Source organism: Haplochromis burtoni, unplaced genomic scaffold (genome assembly GCF_018398535.1).
Source record: "Haplochromis burtoni strain Fernald_Lab_line unplaced genomic scaffold, NCSU_Asbu1 Contig_615, whole genome shotgun sequence".
In the NCBI taxonomy this organism is placed as follows: Eukaryota; Metazoa; Chordata; class Actinopteri; order Cichliformes; family Cichlidae; genus Haplochromis; species Haplochromis burtoni.
Window position 1 is genome coordinate 221,002 of NW_024582976.1, and position 20,571 is coordinate 241,572.

The window sequence follows — 20,571 nt, forward strand, 5'->3', positions numbered from 1 at the left end:
AAGGTCTGGTGGCCCTAAAATGTAAAATGTTGGGTAAATTATGTGTTAATGTGTTGGTCTTAAGTAAAACTAAGATGTAACACTGAATTGATTGACAATTTATACTTTATACTTTAAAAAATAGTCAAATGAAGTGGGGACATTTTTGACCCCTGAGGACCACAGGTGTGATTATGTGCTGCCATTTAAAAAATTTAGGAGCAAAATTGTATGGAAATCGGGAGGACATTATGAGGGTTAAACTCATAGAGAAGTCCACATGAAGGAAACTGCTTTACTTTCCATACACTAAATCATTTATGTGACAACGTGGTGCGGGGCCAAACAGACAAACACAGGCTCAGGCTTAGCTGTCCCACTCCCGTCTCCCCATACCCACACTCCTGACACTGAACCAGCCCCACTGTGTCTAATTGTGTCTAATTTGAGGAGGTTCATTGGGAAATTAATTCTATTCCACACACTATTCATTGTGTAATAACAATCCATTATTACAAAAGTATAATCCACATAAACAGAGAAGTGTGTATTTTGCTCTACATATATTTTGCACACTGCCTGTGACTGTTGCAGGTGATGAGATCTTTCAGGAAGCAAAATCAGATTAAAACCTGTTTGAGTTCCACAAGGTCTCAGGACAGAGATATGTTTTATTGTCACCTAGCGTAAAATATTACGCCTCGGGAGTGAGAATGTGTTGTTTTAGTTGGCTATACTAACACATAACATAACCCCGCACACTGTCTCGCCCATCCCACTGCTGTCAAAGCGTTTGCTCATAGGGGGTCATATGATTGTTGGGGTTTTCTGTTTTCTTTCTATCATTGTAGAGTCTTTACCTTACAATATAAAGCACCTTGAGACAACCGTTGTTGTGATTTGGTGCTATATAAATAAAATTGAACTGAGTTGAACTGCTATTATTTTTATTCAGTTACAACATTTCAGTACTTGACCATGGTCTCAAAGACCAAACGTTGTAACTGAATAAATAGAAAGGTAAGCGAGGACAGTGTGCAGAGATTACATTATAGGTTTCTCTGCAAAGCCTTTTTCCTCACCGCTCGCTATTTCCATTTCTACAGACTGCTCAAAGACTTAATTAATGCTTCAATCTTAAATATGCTCAGCCTATCTCTATAATCGGCTGTGTACAACAGGCTTTCAAGCTGGAGCTAGTTAAAGTGTTACTGAAACTGTTACTTTACTTAGCAGTCTTAGCTAATTACAGGCCATTCACCAACCTTCCTTTTATCTCAAAATTCTTGAAAGAGTTGTTGTCAAACAACTAACAGATCATCTGCAGAGGAATGGTTTATTTGAGTTTCAGTAAGAGTTCATCACAGTACACAAACAGCTTCAGTGAATCAATCAATCAGTCAATCACTCTTTATTTACAAAGCACTTTTCATACAGAAATGTAGGACAAAGTGCTTTACATGGTTAAAAGCAGCCCACCCCTCCCACACACACACACACACACTTGAAAAGTAAAATTGGGCTGGGCACACATGAGCCAGGTGAGGGAACATTATCACACGGAGCTGTCTGCACCGGGAGCTGGTCACAGACTGCAGCCTCCAGGCCGGGGTTGGCCAGAGGGGCCGATGGCGCAATATGGCAGCCTCGCTTCTGTCAGTCTGCCCCAGGGCAGCTGTGGCTACAACTGTGGTTTGCCTCCACCAGTGTGTGAATGTGAGAGTGAATGATAGTGGAATTGTAAAGCGCTTTGAGCGTCTAGAAAAGCGCTATATAAATGCACATGATTGTTGGGGTTTTGTCCGTTTTCTTTGTATTATTGTAGGGTCTTCACAATATAAAGTGCCCTGAGGCAACTGTTGCTGCGATTTGGCGCCATTGTAAAAAATTGATTTGAATTATTTTATTACCATGTAATTGTAGCATATTTCAATCAGAATTTGGATTCTTCCTCTCTTGCAAATTTCTTCTTTGACAATCTCAATGTAATTTTTTTTGTTTATGATAATGGCCTCCCATACTTTAGAAAGGCCTGTGGTAGTGAAGTGGAGAGAAGTGCAAATGTGTGATGTGTGATAATGTGTGATAATGTGCAGAAGTTCAGGGCAGTACTGTGGCATGAGGTTTTCTTTGGGCTTAAAGTTTTATAGTTTTTGTGGTATACAATATGAATATTATTTAACATCTTCATGCGTGCTCAATCATAAGGAAATCCCAAAAAGTAGATTCTGTTCATCTGGTTGTAGCGTTTGTAGTGGGTGGTGGTGTTTAGAGCTGCCTACCAAGGGGTTGAGGATCGAAGCCAAAAACTTTGAGCTGTTATAGGTGACCGAGTTGACAGACAAGGGGTCTTTTCACGTTCTTACAATGCCAACTCTGTGTAAATTGTACTCATGGCCATTGATCAATGGTTGTTAATCAGTGGTCATGACAATTTGCATATTAATGATCAATGACCTGACCTCACAGTCCATTGTTCATTAAAGGGTGCTAGTTTCACTCACTGTGGAAATGTACTGTTTATAAGATTGGGGAAACCTGCAGTCAGCTGAGACTGAAGAAGTCACTTGGATGAGTGACGAAACATTTCTCCCACTGAAAACGCTACGTCCAGATGAACCGAATCAACCTTTTTGGGATTATTATTCAACATTAATATATATTAAAGTCAGTATTATTACAGTATTTAATTCACATAAATCTAAAGTTAAAATATTTTTCATATTTCAAATCACAAATCACAGAAAATATGCTTAAAAATTTATTGTGGAATAGGGTGGTACACTAGGTCACAGTCCTTGGTATGCATGGATGTAGGATTTTCTGCTCTTTGTGGTCAACCACATTTCTGAAGACTTAATCCACATTACACGGAGGCATAAATTGTAGTGCAAAGAGCCCACGGAAATTAGTTCTATGGTAGGACGACAATCTTCTTCTCCAGCTTCTGCTCAGGGAAGATGAACTTCCTCATTATGTCGTCAAGCTCCTCCAGAGCCAGGTGGGCATGAAGCACAGATACCTCATCCAGGTCAGAGTTAACCACCCATTTGAGAGCTCGGTACAGGTCCAACAAAACATCACTGAGAACCTGGAGGAGACAGACACTAATGAAACTTTGGAAAAGGTGACACTAAAGTGACACAAATGTGGGGGTGCTGAGTTTGCTACCAAGTCCATTTCATACAATATGACTCAAAACACTCCTTATCCTCCCATACACTTAAAAAAAAAAAAAAGCATAATAGTAATTGGTTACTTAATAAAAAGTCTGCTTAACTGAACTACATTCATTTTTTATTTGTACTTCAACTATTGTTCATTCATATTTACCGAGCTTTAGCAGGTTTATTTTAGTTGCCTTTTTTGCTTTTTTCTATTAGACATTATTTAAAGTATCGTCAAATTCAAAGCCAAGGAAAACTTTATTTGTTGGTCTCAACATTGACCAAAATATATCGTTTCCAGTTATATTACCAATTGATAATTGCCCTGAATCCAGACCCTTATACTGTAAGGCAACTGCTACCTTGGAAAGTTGCTTAAAGTAGTTTAATCAACACAACCCATTTTTACATAAAGTGGGAACCAGTTTACATAAAATCTGGAATTTTAGATTTTAGATAGATATAGTTATTGTTATAATTTGGTTTAAGGTCTGATTAAATAAAGTAGGAACACAGCATTTACTATTTCTAATTTACCTTGAAAACTATGATTAAAAAAAATAATGTTCCAGATTTCAAATGGATTCTGTCGTTGGGGGAGGTGAGGGGGTTAAACAGTCCTTCTGGTTTCTTCCCAGTCTTGACTTCCAATAATGTCACTGTGTGTCATTAGTGCTGTGCAGCTGGTGTCACCATTCTCCAGCTGTTCCAGTAATTATACAACCTGGACTAAGTCAAACAGCTAGCCACTTCACTGGGGTCATGACAGGTGATTAAAAGCTATATAACACCTGAGCCAGCTTTTTACATACAATTAGCAGCAGCTACTACAGCTTTAAAACCACCAGCCTATTATTATTAGCTCTTTTTCATGGCTTTGATCAGTTTGGCCATAGACAGAGGAACTGTAAGGATGTACTGTGCTGATTGGTTCTTATGGGTTGCTAGGTGAGGTGGGGGTGGGGGTGGGGGGGTTCTGTGTAAGAAACAGACCCCAGGACTCTTTGGTGTGCTTTTGTTGTTTCATCCTGAGATATTTCTAGTTAGTTCTCTGACTGTTTCCCTGCTTTCACGGTTTTCCCTGGATTTAGTTGCTAACCAGCTTGCTGGTCTAGTGAATCACCTGTGTAGCTGACTCCACTTACAGCTAAAAAGACAGAGCGAAAGTGGCTAAAGAAATAAGTTTTACGTCATGGTCCCCCAGTCCTCTCTGTGCGACTTCACTGGATTTTATTTTTATCTCTCCTCTGCCTGGTGCACTCCAAATGTACCTCCTCCTCTTCCCCACCTCTTTTCCTTGACCTCGATAAAAACGTCACTGATGAAAACGGCATCGAGGTCAAGCAAAAGTGGGTAGGAAATTTGAAAAGGACTTAGGAAACGAAAAGAGCGTTCCGAGAATAAAAACGACCTTACATTAGTCTCTCATTAACAACATGATGTCCGGATGTTGAAATGACAATATGCAGGATGTGGAGAAAATGGACTACAAAACATGGAAAAGTGTTTGCCCCCTTCCTGATCTCCTATTTTTTGGCATGTTTGTCACACTTAAATGTAAATATTAGAAAAAGCTAACAGCCCGACCTCAAACTGAAGCGTATTTGCACATTTGCAAGTGTTTCACTTTTAGGAGAAAAATATTTAAATGAGTCACGTAAATGTTAATTAAAAAGTTTAAGGCACACAATTTACTGCAAATTGCACGCAATCAAACATGGAAAAAACAAAAGAAAACAAAAAAAACGTGTCTTGTGCCTGTTGTCTGTAAAAACAGCCCAGCACTGTCAGAAACACCCCTTATGGAACTGTGTTAATGTCACAATAATAGAACATTCAATAAAACATTTATTCACAATAGCACCTTACGCGGGTCCCCAGTAATACACCGACTAAATATGAAGTAACATCTCATCTTAAGGTCTTCTGGCATTAGGTTTAGAAAACTGAATCCAGTGCTTCCTAAGACATTTTTAAAAATACCCAGTGAGCTGTGAGAGTGTACCTGTGTGCTTTTGTCCCCAAGACCACGGAGCAGCGACGCAATAACGTGGACAGCAGCTCTCCTCACCTCTGCCTCCTTCTCCGTCTTTATCAGTGATGTCAGACAGGAGCTAATCTGCACAAAAACAGAATGCAAGATGTTCTTTTTAGCACTTTTCCAGCGTTTTGCTGCACCTGTCCCAACTTTTTTTTAGTCATGCTGATGTCATCAAATATGAAATAGTCAAATGTAAAATATTGCATTCCTTGTCCAATGTATCTGTTCCTATTTTACACAAGTGTCCCAATTTATGGGGAATTATATTTGTACAAAGTGTATCCACGACAGATAATAACAGTTAATAATGCTTTAAACTAACAAGCACAGATAACACAACTGTAGATAACTGGAAGCATGGAGTCTCACATTTCAGAAACAGAAAATTATTTTCCCAATAGGACTTAGTGCAGTTTGATTTATTTTAAATACCTACCATCTTTATTTTGGTTTGGTAGGTAATATTTTGAGAGCAGTTACAGCAGCTCTGTGCAAGATAATCACAAATACATCTGGTTGGTTATTGCAGCCTGGTTGAAAGAACTGCTGTATTTTCAGTATTTTTGTGAGTTTTGCAGTTTTCATTTCAGTATCTATGTAATATTACAGACATGAAGTCTGTTAATTTAACAACATTGAAAAATTACAAAGAGTTAGTCACTATAGAGCTGAGCTGTGCATCTCAGGACAAACATTCAGTATATTTAGAGTGAGATCTGTTTGTGTGCTGCAGACATATACAGAGGTGGCTCATTCATGCCAGCTGGCTGCAGCATGGAACCAACATGTCAGCCAGTTTACAGAGTGAAGTTAAACCAAAGTTCTTGAAAACCCACTTGTTCAACTCAATTATTTTACTAATTATCTTTTCACCGTTTCTATTGTAAATTATTGTTCCATCGGTTGTCCTGTATGAGGCATGAGTTATATCATGCTGTAAAATGTTTATTTGTAAAATCTTGTTGGTTTTATTTTTGTCAGTTGAAGCTGTACAGCTGTTTGTTTGATTTGGTGACTGGACTGAGAGTTCTCTATCTTTTCTACTCTCCAGGAGCACTCAAAGCACCCATTCATACAAGAATCATGCTTTTCTATCTAACATTCACAGACGTTCATACTCGATGGATGCAGGCAGCAGAGAGCAACATGGGGTTAGCCCAAGAATATCTGGCACGCACACTGGAGCAGCCTGGGATCGATCCACCAAACTTCTGATCAGTAGACAACCCGCTCTACCTCCTGAGCAACAGGAGTCAGATGAAGCCTCTAGAATTTCATGCCATTTAATTTATACTCTAACAATAACCTGTTTTTTGCTTAATGGGTTCTTAGAAATGTTAATGTGTTTATTTTCTATTGTCTATTGGTTAACCCTACCTCTTGAGCTAGTGACCCCAGGGAATAGTCCAGTCTCTGACAGATTTCCCCCAGGTTGGACAGACTGCTAGCCCGGATGCTTTGGTCAGGGTCTCTGGATTCTCGCAGGAAGATGCCCACCAGAGGACGGCCAAGGTGGGGAGCTAGTTCTCCTAAAGGAGAAACATCAAGCAGACAGGTTAGATCTAAGGCTCCATAAAACTGACCATTTATCAGAGGATGTCATGTCTGTGGTTCTCTAGGTGATTGTAGTCATCTTCTGTGGAAAATACAATATATGGACAAAAGTACTGGGATGACCTCTTAATATTTGATTCCAGGTATTTCCAGATGTATAAAAATTAAGCACTTAGTCATGCAGTCTGCCTTTAAAAACATTTGTTAAAGAGTGGGCTAATTGTAAAGGACTCAGTGAATTCAGGCATGGTACTGTAATAGGATGCCACCACTGCAACAGTCAATTTGTACATTTTTTTTCCTTCTAGATATTCCACGATTTACTGTAATCAGTATTACAGCAAAGTGAAAGCATTTCAGAACCACTCAATCACAAAGTGGGAGCCCAAGTAAAGTAACTGAACAGGGTCAAAGGGGTTTCTGGTTACGTCACAAGTTATGATGTGGAGTTCACAGAGCCAGTTAGATTTGTCTTATCCAGAAACAGACACCTTGCACCTTAATGATGTTAGCTTGTTCTACAATAGCCTTTTTTCAGCTCAGCTGCTCTCACTACATTTCCATCTTTCACTAGCCGGTCACAACTTGCTTTAACAGACTCCATGAAAGAGAAATGCTGTTTTAGAGTCCATACTTGTATCAGTGTGTGTCTCAACTACACACATTAATATTCAACATTGGTAAAGCTGGTAAAACTGATGCACTCCAACAAATACATCTGCACGTCCTCTTCCTGTACATCCTGCTAAACATCATGTTTTGAGAACAGCAGCTGGTTCAGAGCTCTTCCCTTTCAGTACATGTCCTATCACTGGTTACTATGAGAGTTCACAGGACTGTGCAAGGCCATTAAGCCAGCCACAGTTAGCAAACCAAACATTCATTTATTAAACATTTGCTCAACCAGGCAAGTCAATTAAGAGAACTTTCTTACTTAAAAACGATGGCCTGGCAAAAGCCAAATCTTGGCCAGTCTTGTGGGAGCATTTTAGCCAAACAGAGGAGCTCTCTGGGTGCCTGTGCAACAAACTGAATCTCGATCCAATCTCTCAGCAAGGATATAAACCATCTAATTGTCCCAGAGAAGTGGTACGATGGCAATCTGGCACAGTAAAACAGAGTGGGGTGGGGGTGGGGGGGTTCTGTCAGGAAAGATTTTTTATACACAGGGTTCCTTCTGATGGGGATCTGCAAAGAAAACAAGCGTGCACTGTGGTTTTTGTGTGGCTGTGATGACTACAACAAAGTAGTCACTTTTTTACCCGTTTCTTAAGGGCATGATATTCAGATATTGTTTATCTGCTGTGGATAGCTTTTAGACGTGACACTTCTTTTACCCTTCACTCGTCCAGTTTCCTCAGTTTTTTAAGGACACACAGCACACCATGCAGACATGTGCCATGTTTTACCAACGTGTCAGGTGGCTAGCTCTTTGGTCAGCACTTTTTGGTGTGAAAATGTCATTTCCTGTTTTGTACAGCTTTTTGAGTATGTTGATTATGACTAAATCGAATATTACATCTAGGGCTGCAACGATTCATCGAGAAATTCTATTATAAAAAATTCTTGTCAGAAATTATTTTCTTCGATGTTTCATTTAAGGCAGGGGTGGGCAACTCCAGGTCTCAAGGGCCGGTGTCCTGCAGGTTTTAGATATCACCCTGGGTCAACACACCTGATTGTTGTGTTAAACAATGTAAATGCAAGCGTGTCACCCACATTTGCAACCAAAAACAGACCTGTGATACAAAAATATTCAGAAGCAATTATTAGAAACCTGATAACACAACAGCAGCAGTGATAATGATGCTGGTGTAGTTTAACGTGGAGCCAGAGTCTGTTTACACACTGTGAAGAGCCAAGAGGCAGAGCCGTTACCGACACACTGAGCTCAGGCAGCAGCGCTGCTCCCGTAACCACCTTTCAAACCTTTACTGGGAAAAACCTAGCACGAGCTCCATCCACACAGTTTGTTTTACACAGTGAAAAATCTGCAGTAAGCCTCCAGATGTTTTAAAATATGCTGATGAACTGTTAACTTAATCTGAGAGCATGTTTAAATTATACAGCTTATTGAAGGCTGATGGCAGCTGTCCTATTCTGCATAACAGGGGCGAGTCTAAAGGGGGGCATGGGTGTACTAGACCATGTTTCAAGGATTTCACAAGATTATTAAGATTAAAAGGGAAATAATATAAAATATTGTATTCATTAAATTGCATTAAAAATGTGAAATAAAATAAAAGCTACTTTCACAAGCCAATAAAGACGTACATGACAAGTGAATTATTGTTAATATTAATTACCATCGGTCTTCAGCAACACAAAAACTTGCCTATTATTAATGTCAAAGAGGTCGAGTACAGGTACATTTTATGCCTTAAGATATATACACCATATAAACCATTTCATTCTAATTTTAAATAAGATTTTTCATAGTCTGGAGGCTGCAGATGGCTCAGGTCTCCTGGGTCTTTCTCTGTCTGCCTCTGGCTCCTAGACACAGTTAGTGTGGCTTCTTCTTCCATCATTACCAAGTATAATTGGTGACAAACACACACACGCAGAGACACACGCAGAGACACACACACACACACACACACGCAGAGACACACGCAGAGACACACACACACACACACACACACACGCAGAGACACACACCAACAAGATTGTGGTCAGCTGCTGCGTTCTTGTATGCGTTTTCTTATAGGTGCAGCAGTTAGAGACTAGAGATGGCACAATACCACTTTTTTATGTCCGATACCGATATCATAAATTTGAATATCTGCCGATACCGATATGAATCCAATAGTGTATTTTTAATCAATAAAGCTGTTTTTCTAATATCTTGCTGCATTGTGTATAAGTTCATAGTGAAGTTTTAAAAAACAAAACACTAAAGCTACTCTGTTATACCTGTATTCAAAAAATACACTGCACCCAAAGTGTTTCATAGTTCAGCAACACTCATCAAGCTAATAAACTTAAACCTGCACCATCCTCCCTATTCTGGTATTTTAAAGAGTACTTAGCAGAAATATTAAACAACCTAACTAATAGGGTTCCAACTCCCAGCACAAATGAAGAAAAAAGGGAACCACCCCTCACGCTCCACCTCATGATGCTTAATCGACGTAATCAACCTTAATTTGATGCAGTGTGGGAAAAAAAAGCACAGAAATCAATTATTTTTCAAGAAATATTAAATAGATTCAACATCTTTCTTCAACAAAATTGCAGACTGCACAGATGGTACCTTCCCAAAGGAAAAAGTACTATAGCTTACTAGGGTATATTAGACTTAATAGTTACTATATACAGTAATGGACTTCTATACATTTTACATCAGATTAAAACTTTGGGTGTAAGATTCAGATAATTATTAAAAGCTAGACATTTTAAATGAGAATAAGAAAGAAAAGTATGTCTTTGTGCCCCCTTTTCCCTGTTAATGCCCTATCGGCCCCCCTGGCTCAACTTTGCTAGATCCGCCCCTGCACAGTTACCAGCGTCAGCTACGTAGAAAATGATCCTGGTCTAGAAAGTAATATTAAATACATTCTAACAACAGATTATCAAGTTTAAACGTGCTGCTGTTGTTCAGCCGCTGGTTTCCTCTTTCTGGCGCAAAGTGGGCGATAAACAAACAAGAGACACGGACTCGCGACAGAAAAGCCGATCAGCTGATCATTGATCGGTTTCATGATTGAAGTAGCAACAGGAGAGGGAGGGTGAGAGAAGAAGCAGTCGCTCCATCGGTTGTTAAGCTTAACGCAGGAATGCTTTACAAACATTCAGAGATGAACTGACACACTTGCTTTACTTCTCTTTGGGATCACTTCCTCAGATGAAATGCCGGGCTGGTAGCGAGGCTACAAATGCTCAACCAGACCGCCGAGAGGTCTGGCAAGCCACAGCCGCTCTATCACGTGATGCACACTGCTCCGACGTGCTACGGTTATGAGCCGAGTTACGCCATGTCGCAAGTCTTCTGAGGTGCTTTTGTGATATTTAATGGATCGGATTACATTTTTTATTTCTCTCCGATATCCGATCCAGTAATTTAGGTCAGTATCAGACCGATACGTAATATCCGATCGGTCCATCTCTATTAGAGACACATTGTGTTTTTCCACTTGTGCTCTGTCTTGCTATTCTTATCTTTTGACCTATTTTCTTTTTTATATATACAGAAATAAGATGAGTTTATAGAGAGTCTATAGAGCTCATCAGAGAAAAAAAGCAATGTTGTCACAACAGTGCGTTCAGATCCTGATTCAACACACAAGAGCACACAGCACTGACAGACATGAAACAGAAGCAACAACAACAAAGTAACATCACAGCATAACTGTTAAGTTGAATCTGATGACGCTCACCCATGGCCCTGCTTGTCCTCATCAGGACCTCTCCCACTTTAAGGCGGGTTTCCACGGAGCGCTCTTTGCTGGAGGAAAGGAGGGAGGGTCCATGTTGGAAGTCTTTTAGGAGCCGTTCCAGTATTTTGTCAGGGTAGGAATCAGCCAATGCAGCCAGACCTAAAGACGGTTTATAACGAGTCCATCAATCATCAGCAGCATCTGAATACTTCATCAACATTGGGATGAATCACTAGATTACCTTGAATGGCTGACAGGTAGACGAATGAGTCTACATGCTCCAGGCTTTCTAAGAAGAGCTGGAGAAAAATAGACCATCAGCATGATTTATAACCACATGGTCTACTGTGTAAAAAACACACACAACATTAAAACACATACAAACAGCAGAGCCAAGAAGAATACACACCACTCCATACATCAAACAAACAACTTTTTTTTTTTTAAACTGTAGTTTCAGTTAAAATAAGCAGAAAGGACAGTACACATGAAAAGTGACCTCTAGAAAACTCAACTGTGTGACAAGGCAGAAAAATCAATAAAGGGGGGTTTTGCTGAAGGATGGTTGAAGGGGATGGGCTTCTGATCAAATAGAATAATACATTAGTTGGTATCTTCTCTTACCATCTTAACAAGCCCCAAGAGCTCAAAGCTCTTTTGAGCTGTCTCAAAGAGCTTCAGCTCCCTCATTTATTATAGAAGTCTCAAGAGACAAAGATATTGCCAGTGCTCACATTTTTTTTGAAACAATAACACACTGTGACAGATTTTATTGTATGTGTGCCAAAAAAAATACACCAGATGAACATGGAAAAGAAAAAAAATCCATCTAACACTTGACACAGACTCGAGAGCTGTTCACAAAAGCCTAAACGGAAATGAGCTCAATGGAAGAGTAGATGTCAAGAAGCCATTATTAACCATAGGAAGGGAAACTGGGAGGAAAAGCTATGGTACGCTAAATTACTCAAGAACTGGGCTGAGAATCAGTGACAACTGGTTTTTTGGAGTAAAAGCTACGTTAGCTGCTCCCCTGCATGATTTGGCAAAGCTTCAAGCTGGATGCCCTTCCTGACATCAAAGCAGTGACCTTTCACTTGCCAAGTGAAAGTGTTAACTAGTACACCATGGGAGGCATAACAGGTCTTATGGAGTGATATAATCTCTCCAGTGTGTCCTGGGTCTGCCCCAGGGCCTCCTCCTGGTGGGACATGCCCAGAACACCTCACCCAGGAGGCATCCTTGTCAGATGCCCGAACCACCTCAACTGGCTTCTTTCAATGTGGAGGAGCAGCGGCTCTACTCTGAGCCCCTCCCGGGTGGCTGAACTTCTCACCCTCTCTCTAAAGGAGAGACCAGCCACCCTTCAGAAGAAGCTCATTTCTGCCGATTGTATCCACAATCTCGTACTTTCGGTCACTACCCACAGCTCGTGACCAGTTTAAACAACTTTTAATAAATTGCTGGACGCAGTACCAATCCTCCTAGCAAAATATATACAGAAATGAGGGGTAGCTGAAGACCTTTGTACAGTGCTGTAAATGGTAATGATACTGGTTCTTATATAATGATTTTCTATTTAATGTCTAAATGTTTTTTCTATTTAACACTGACATACAGTCACACTAAGATGAACACACTGGGAGCAACTAATGCTTCAGTATCTCACCCGCTCTACACAGGCCACACCAACTCCTGTATACTATATGTGTGGATAATCATTTAATTTATTTTGAAGTACTTGAATCAAATTTCTCTACCTAAAATTTTAATTTATAATTTTAATTTATACAGGACTTGCAAATGTGAAGAACATAACATCTACTCAACTTGACAAACAAAAAGAAAAGAAAAGCCTAAGTTAAAAAAAAAATTAAAAAAAAATAAAGAACAGAACAAAAAAATGAAAACACCAAAAAAGTCAAAAAAAACCCCAAACAAACAGAGCAGCTACCAGGTAACTTACCGTCAGGATTTTCTCCTGCGCCTGGATGGCCTCTGGGTTTCTATGTTGCACCATTTGTGTCAGTACCCTCAGGGCGTACGCTCTTGTTGGCACGTCTGGGTCACATGCTTCTATCAGCCAGTCAGAGATGGGCTTGGAAGGAGGGCAAGAGTCACTGGAGCCAGAGATCTGTCCTTCACATCCTGGACTTATTCCTGACCCTCCAGAAGATGCTGTAAGTCTTTCATGGCTTTGGGCAGGTTTATGAGAGTCGTTTGCTTCACCTTTCACTACATTTTTTACAGCTGTTTTATGGTTTCTGGGGGGCGGTGCGTCAGTGACAGAGATAGCCTCACTGCTGCCGTCAGGGCGGTACGCCCCGTGAGTGGCAATGACCACTCTCAGGTTGGACGCTAGCTCCTGAATAATCACGTCAGGATGCTGCTGAGAGAGTATCTCCAGAGGTGGCAGCAGCTTTGACATCGACAAGTAGTCCTCCACACTGAACTGTAAAGTCAAATGTAAGGGTTTCTTGAGAGTTTCTGTTATGCATTTACTGTTATAAAGTGTGTTAAAAAATGTTGCTTTAATGTTCTTCAAAAAACAGATTTCAAATTGTTTGCACATGTACACAGAAGTACATAATAGCTAAAGCTGGAATTATACTACCTGATTAGATCTCCATATAACAGGCATATGTACATCCTCAGAGTCTCAAAACGTTCCTTAAATAAAAATTCTAAATGTTTTTTTAAAAAGCTATCTAGTGTTATGTGAGGCATGATAGCAGATAAGCAGCAAGAAATAGAGGAATGCATTTTGTAAAACAAAGTCAACATATGAACATCACAGGTTTAGAATGACTTAAAATTACTGGCGACCACCGGTGCTACCTCTCAGCCTCTTAGAAGACACACCTATGGTATCAATTCAAAATTCTTTATCTCCTTTTTCTCAAGTTATTGCATTCATTAGATTTTCAGGAAAAGTGACCTCTGAGAGGTTGAGGTCACTGAGATTTGGACTCATCTGAGATATTTAGTAGATATGCCCAGATTAACAATTTGAAGCTCCTACATCACCTTTTATGGTTGGAGGTAATTAAAAACCTTTCTTAAAAACCCCCCAAAATAACAAACAACTACCAACTGTAGCCGTCTATAAAAACACATAGAAAATGACCTTTGAAATTTAACTGAAGCTGCTGTCTTGAGCAAAATTAATGCTCAAGACCTGCAGATACTCTGTTATTGTACAAATATAATGTATAATCAAAGCTACAAAAAATGAAACTACAGAACATGATGAACTGAACGTGAAAGAGCCACATGCAGCAGAATGGAGTTATCAGTCACTTGTGCATACCTGAGGCTCAGACAACAGCGCAGACACCAGACCCATCCCCATTCTCAGTGTCTGGCTCTCTGCTGCACTGCCAGCATTCAGCCCAGCGGTCTGATCCAGGCCCGCACAGGCCCTCTGGAGCAGAGACATCATAAAGTCCACAACCTATAACAAACCCAGACAAGGGTCAGTTGCTCAGTGATGAAACATCAGGGAGGCAAATGCAGAAAAACTAAAAACAACAAAAGCAATTTGAAAAACTGAAGTGACAAAATTCATTTGAAAAGGGTGAAGTGCAAAGATATTAGCAAGCATAGGTGTATATGATTGTAACAAATACTATCATAAATAGCATACTAATAAAGTACTAAAATTTATACCCAAAGCTGAAAAATTTAGATGGATTATTTTTACATTTTTTCTTTTTCTTTGAAACTTCTAAGAAGTTTATGCTTCACTGTTGGGAAATAAAATTATAGTATTTTTTTAGCCTTTCACTTTGTACAAATGAGCAGAAATGAGTGTCTGTGTGTTGCACCTGTGCAGTGTGTGGATGCATCTTGATAACCAAGCTTCTCAGCATTGACCAGTAATTTAGCCCTCTATCTTCTCATCCAAGCACGGCCTCCAAAAACTAACATGGTAAGTGTGGTGAGGTCCAAAAATGTGAACTCCAGAAACTGATGGGTAATAAATGTGTCCTTTCACCTGATTTCAGGTTTTGTGTCTACAACTTTGAGGACTGCACATATTAATATTGCTTTCGGTTCGATTGCACGAAGAACGATGCATTAAAGTCCCAACTGCTCCAAAGCCAGTAACAGCCCTCCACTTGTGCCGTCAACTGACAGTGACAGTGCAAAACTGAAGTCATCTGCTTTAGGAAAAATGACACTGAAGACATCCATTCTGTTCCTTCTGTCTAGGAGAAACTAAATTACATATATCGAATCAATTCAAATCCAATCTGGTAATGGCTTGCTGTATAAATGTTGTGTTAGGTCCAGAAGGTCCAGACCAGAAGCTTTATTTGAGAATTCAAGGTGACATTTAACCAGCATGGCTACCACAACATGCTGCAGCACAGCTTTGATCTTACTGGGAAAATCATTAATTTTTCAGCAGGAAAACGACCCCAAGGTGAGTAAGGTCTGTCTGAGCAAGAAGCAAAGTGATGGAGTGCTGCATAAGATCTCATTATCTCCACTCACAAATCTTGCATAGAGCGAAATTAGTAAAAACAAAGGTTTACACGTGTAAAAATAGATTCACAAGGATAAACTAAGATTTTAAAATGTGTACGGTGATTAGTGTTTACATTTTGAGTACTCACACACGCATGCTTGGATTGATACACTAATACTGAGCAATAAAAAAAAAAAAGTTAATAGTGACAGATTATACAGGTGACAGAGATGGAGTAAAATATTGGTAGTGGTAAATGTATGTTTTCTAGTAGAGGGGTGATCAGTCGTTCTGCTTATTTAGAAAAACAGGAATTCACAGGAAGTTGAATTCCCCGTTTCCTACTAGTACTTGAACAAACATTATATTACTGAAACATTGAGGAGCCTCAAACCCCATCTACACATGTGACCTGTGTGTATCGTGCACACATATTTAAGAATCCGTAAATGAGCAAAAAGAATGTCAGAAATGTATTTATTTTTTAAAGACATCTGCATGCACAAGAAGATTTTTGAGAGCAGAAATAATCTGATTTTTGACATTGATTGAAATGTGTGTGTAAATTATCAGTGTTAACATTTTCACATAAGCAATTGTAAAATACTGCTACATGTGTTTAACTTGCCCTCTTTTAGTGTATGGACTGGTACACTCATTTCTGCTCAAAATATATACACAATCATTGTCGTACTTTACACCTCTGGATCACATCAGATCTGTGTACCTTTTAAGACTAATTTCATGCGTTTCTGTATGTCTCCACTCACCTGTGTTGTTTTTCTCAGGAGATGAGCGTGCTGCAGGGACTCAACCATCGTAGCCAGTACATGAAGCAAAGCCAGTCTTTGGGCTTGTTTCTCAGCTCGACCCAGTAGCTGCTGCTCCACTTCCAGCAGCGTCATGGCCGACATGTCAACCTCTTCTTCATCCTTTGTTTCTTCATCTGCAACGGCCCAGCTGGTGAGCTCCTACAGAAGGAGCAAAGTTATCTGAGGTTGCTTTCTGTCACAGAGCAAACACTGTAATATAATCTAGACATAAAACACTCCAATTCCCAATGATAACTACATAAAATGATCAATTTCAACTGAGGCTGATGAAAGCTCACATAAGCACTATTTATGAGGTTCAGTTCTTTTAAAACCGATCCATATTTAAATGAAAATGGCCAAAAAAATAATATAAATAAAGCAAATTAAAACATTTTGTTCTGATTTTCACTGCAATATTTGGTTGTTCAACTAATTAGATTCATTATTCTTTCAGGAAATCAGGAAATTGGAGGACATGTAAGAGTTGACTTGGATCGTTGACTGGTCCATCTTGGTGGGGTCCTAGGAGTGGGGGCTTTGAGGTCAAGGTCAGAGGTCACCTTGAAGTAGAGGTCACTTAATTTCAAACAAAGATTTTTAGTAGATGCACCTACGGTATGAATTTCAAAATCCTATGTTGCCTTGTTATCAAGTTATTGCATTCACAAACTTGGGTTTCCACCTGGCAGGGTGATAATAATATTTCATCAGTCATTTAAGACTGAGAGGTAATGATTGAATGCTGGAAGTAACCCTCACTTTTGACCATCATAGGTCAGCAGTCTATCCTCGTGCATCCCTGTTTACCTGCAGCAGGTCAAGGAAAAAGTCTCCTGGCAGATCACAGTCTTTGAGCTCAGCCAGCAGGTGCATCAGACACTCCACTCTCCACTGGTCCCCTGACAGTCTCTCATACATCTCATCATCTTCGTCACTGGGAAACAGCATCAGAAAGAAAATAACATATTTAATATACTACTCTGCTTAAGCATTATGTTTTTTTAGACGCCCCATTAATGTTTGGTTAAATAAAACCAGTCATTATAAGTGATCACACACATACATCCCTCATTATTCTAACTTGCCCCATTTTTAAATCACCTCCCTTATGAGATGATATGCGATTTTCAAATACAGAGGCAAACTATGTTTCTTAATGCTTAATTCTTCATATTGACAACTTATGTAAGCATATAGGGAACAATATAATGAGATTCTAAATATTATATTACTTTGGACCTCTGACCTCTTCTGCAAGGCCAAATACTGCCTGTGTTTGCATTGAAATAAGCTGCCTAGTTAATTAGAAATATACTATAGTATAAAATTATATAACAAGCTCAAGTGGTTCATGTACAGTTATTTACCAATTAATACCAAATGTTCATTACCTATTTGTGCACAATGTTTGAAAGCAAAATAAAACAATATTCCCTTAAAACTAAACACTGCCTGTCAGCTTTGTGCTGTTCGACTGCTTCTTGTTGTTTGTATACTGTCGACACCTTGTGGATCAGACGAAAACCAAAAACAAATTCAGATTTTTGCATGTCATTAAAGATGTATTAATAAACACTTAACTTGTAAAACTTGAACATTTTACTTGTAATGTAACATTTTTACATTGCTGTGCTTTTATTTTTTACTTTAAATTAAGGTTTTTAATACTTAGGATCTGTCATCTGTATGTTTAACATCATTACCTGCAGCTCTCTCTGCAGCTGAGCCTGGCCCCTCCTTCACTGCCAGCAGTGAAGTGGAAGTTTGCTGCCACCTGGTTATTCCCTCTCTGGAGACCTGAAAGCTGCCTCAGCATTGACAAGGCTGCAGACATCTCAGCGTGGGTCAAGTACCACAGCAAGATCTCCTGACAGGGGGCGCTGTGGAGCACAGAGCGCACACAGGTAATTACTGTGTACTACATCCAGTATCAGTTTAACTTTTCCAACAAAATTAGTGACTAAAAATGTTTGTTGAGCAGCATTTTAATTGTGATTACACTAAGACCAAAACTGAATCCTTCAACCCTTTCTTCCAAAATGGTCAACTCAGGTTTAGAAAAAAAAGAGTTGGTCAAAGTATCCAACCAATTAGCAGTGATCCACACGGCAAAGGGTAATATTATTGTAGCCACATCCATTACACACTCGAAGGCAGCGGTCCCCAACCCCCGGGCCACGGAGTCGTTTGGTACCGGGCCGCGAGCGTTGAGGCTCAGGTGTGAAATGCATGCTTTTCAGGGTTTTATCGTTTTTTTAGCGTTATTTTACTATCGGTTTTATGGTTGACTCGGTTTTCCTGGGTCTTTTCACATGTGTTATGCATAAAACTTATTTTTTTTCGGCACCGCAAAAAAGATTGGGGACCGCTGCTCTAAGGCATAAATGCATTTAAATACACAAACTGATGAAAAAAGAAGCTGAAGAATGAAACAAAGTTAAATCGCAGCTAAAAACAGAAAATGTTTACCGGAGGTGAGAAACATTCTTCTTGGTAAAACAGAAGAGTGTGAAGATAACAGGAAGAACTTCTTCTAGAGCTCTGAGAAGAGAAGCTGAGGGAGTGTTTTCAACCATGCAGACCTGGCAGCAACAGAAGACACAAGACAAGCATCAAGTAAACAGCACAACCAGGATTCACCCTGTGAAAGAATTCTGTTTATCAAAGCCACAAGCTGCAGGTACAGGCATGAAATCAGCTGATGGTTCTTTTTTAATGACATTTCATTCAAATCAATTTATTCAAGTTCTGCAGTTTTCACTAGATACTGTTACAAAAGTTAATCTGTGGTCTTCGTAAATGGTAAATACGCTGGTTCTTATAATCACACTTTTCTACTCTGAGCACTCACAGCGCTTTACAACTTGCCTCATTCACCCACTCGCACAAGCACTTTTTTCTATGCTACTTCAACGCCACTGAGAAGACATGTCTGACTCAGCTGCAACAACAATTCAATGAAACTCAAACGCAGGTTACTCAAAGACCACAGTTCAGCTGGATTAAAGCAGAAGAATAGGAAGAGGCAATACAATAATGCAGCATGGGTAGGCTGGCTAAAAAAAATGGAATACACTGGACCTAGTTATTAGGAAGATGCTGGATGGCACATTCAGAGATCATCTTGATGGCCCTATTCTACTCCACCAACATCCTCAATGCCGGACACATCCTTCCCAAAGAGCTCTGTTAGATGAAAGAAATTCACTCCTCTTACATTCCTGCTTTTACATGTCTGTAAAGACCTTGCGTCCTCACCTTGTATACATCTTCCACACACTGTGTCAGTTCTGACTCTTCCACAGCAGTTTGGGAATCACACTCACCTGGAAAAATGCACATAAACTGATTTATCATCCATATACTGCTCATCCATCCACCTTTATTTATAAAGCACTTTTAAACCACAGCTGATGCAAAGTGCTGACAACACAGCCTGGACATCTTTCTACATGAATTACACAAAGTAAATCCTCATCCTCGGTCAAACTCACCTTTTGATACTGGCTTTAGTTGTTAGCATATATTGTAGTCATGTGCATTACTTAACAAATGTATAAGACTACTAACCCAATGTGAGCTTTATGCCACAGCTGGCCTAAATTAATAGTGTTGGCATTTTTGGTATTAACAAATGTTGGATGTTTCTATAATGGTTAATCCACCAGTGTGTTCTTTAAGCAAATCAAAACTTTCATGATAAAATACAACTATTTTTTACTGTGTACCAAGACAGCACATTATTTTTTTAAGATGCCAAATTACAGTTTATTACATATATAAAATTCCAGAAGGGAAGTCTTGATGCATGCTCAATCATCCAGGGAAGTAAATCCCAAAAGGCTGATTCTGTTCATCTGGACGTAGCGTTTTCAATGGGAGAAACATTCAGTAACTTGGATGAGTGACTAAACGTTTCTCCCACTAAAAACACTACGTCCAGATGAACAGAAACAGCCTTTTAAGACTCCAGGAGAGAATTTGCAGAACCTTTCAGAGAAGTATGTTGGGTATTAACACCCCCCCCCCATATAAATAACATACATACATATACACATACACATACATAGATCTCTATCTCTCGAGATATCTAGATCTCTATCTCTCGAGATATCTAGATCTCTATCTCTCGAGATATCTAGATCTCTATCTCTCGAGATAT

At 39.5% G+C, this 20,571-nt stretch overlaps 1 protein-coding gene across 1 annotated transcript in view; it reads right to left on the reverse strand.

Moving 5' to 3' along the window:
• Positions 1-2,727: 2,727 nt before the first annotated feature.
• Positions 2,728-20,571, reverse strand: part of tango6 (transport and golgi organization 6 homolog (Drosophila)) — a 21,591-nt gene continuing 3,747 nt past the window's right edge. The window contains exons 7-18 of the mRNA XM_005951183.3: positions 19,668-19,735; positions 18,879-18,991; positions 18,113-18,289; positions 17,217-17,343; positions 16,365-16,565; positions 14,431-14,574; positions 13,087-13,572; positions 11,362-11,419; positions 11,121-11,279; positions 6,565-6,716; positions 5,152-5,265; positions 2,728-3,070 (exon numbers count right to left, since the gene is read on the reverse strand). Of these exons, the coding sequence (XP_005951245.1) occupies positions 2,894-3,070; positions 5,152-5,265; positions 6,565-6,716; positions 11,121-11,279; positions 11,362-11,419; positions 13,087-13,572; positions 14,431-14,574; positions 16,365-16,565; positions 17,217-17,343; positions 18,113-18,289; positions 18,879-18,991; positions 19,668-19,735 (1,976 nt within the window). The 3' untranslated portion in view covers positions 2,728-2,893. The remainder of the gene's footprint in view (positions 3,071-5,151; positions 5,266-6,564; positions 6,717-11,120; positions 11,280-11,361; positions 11,420-13,086; positions 13,573-14,430; positions 14,575-16,364; positions 16,566-17,216; positions 17,344-18,112; positions 18,290-18,878; positions 18,992-19,667; positions 19,736-20,571) is intronic.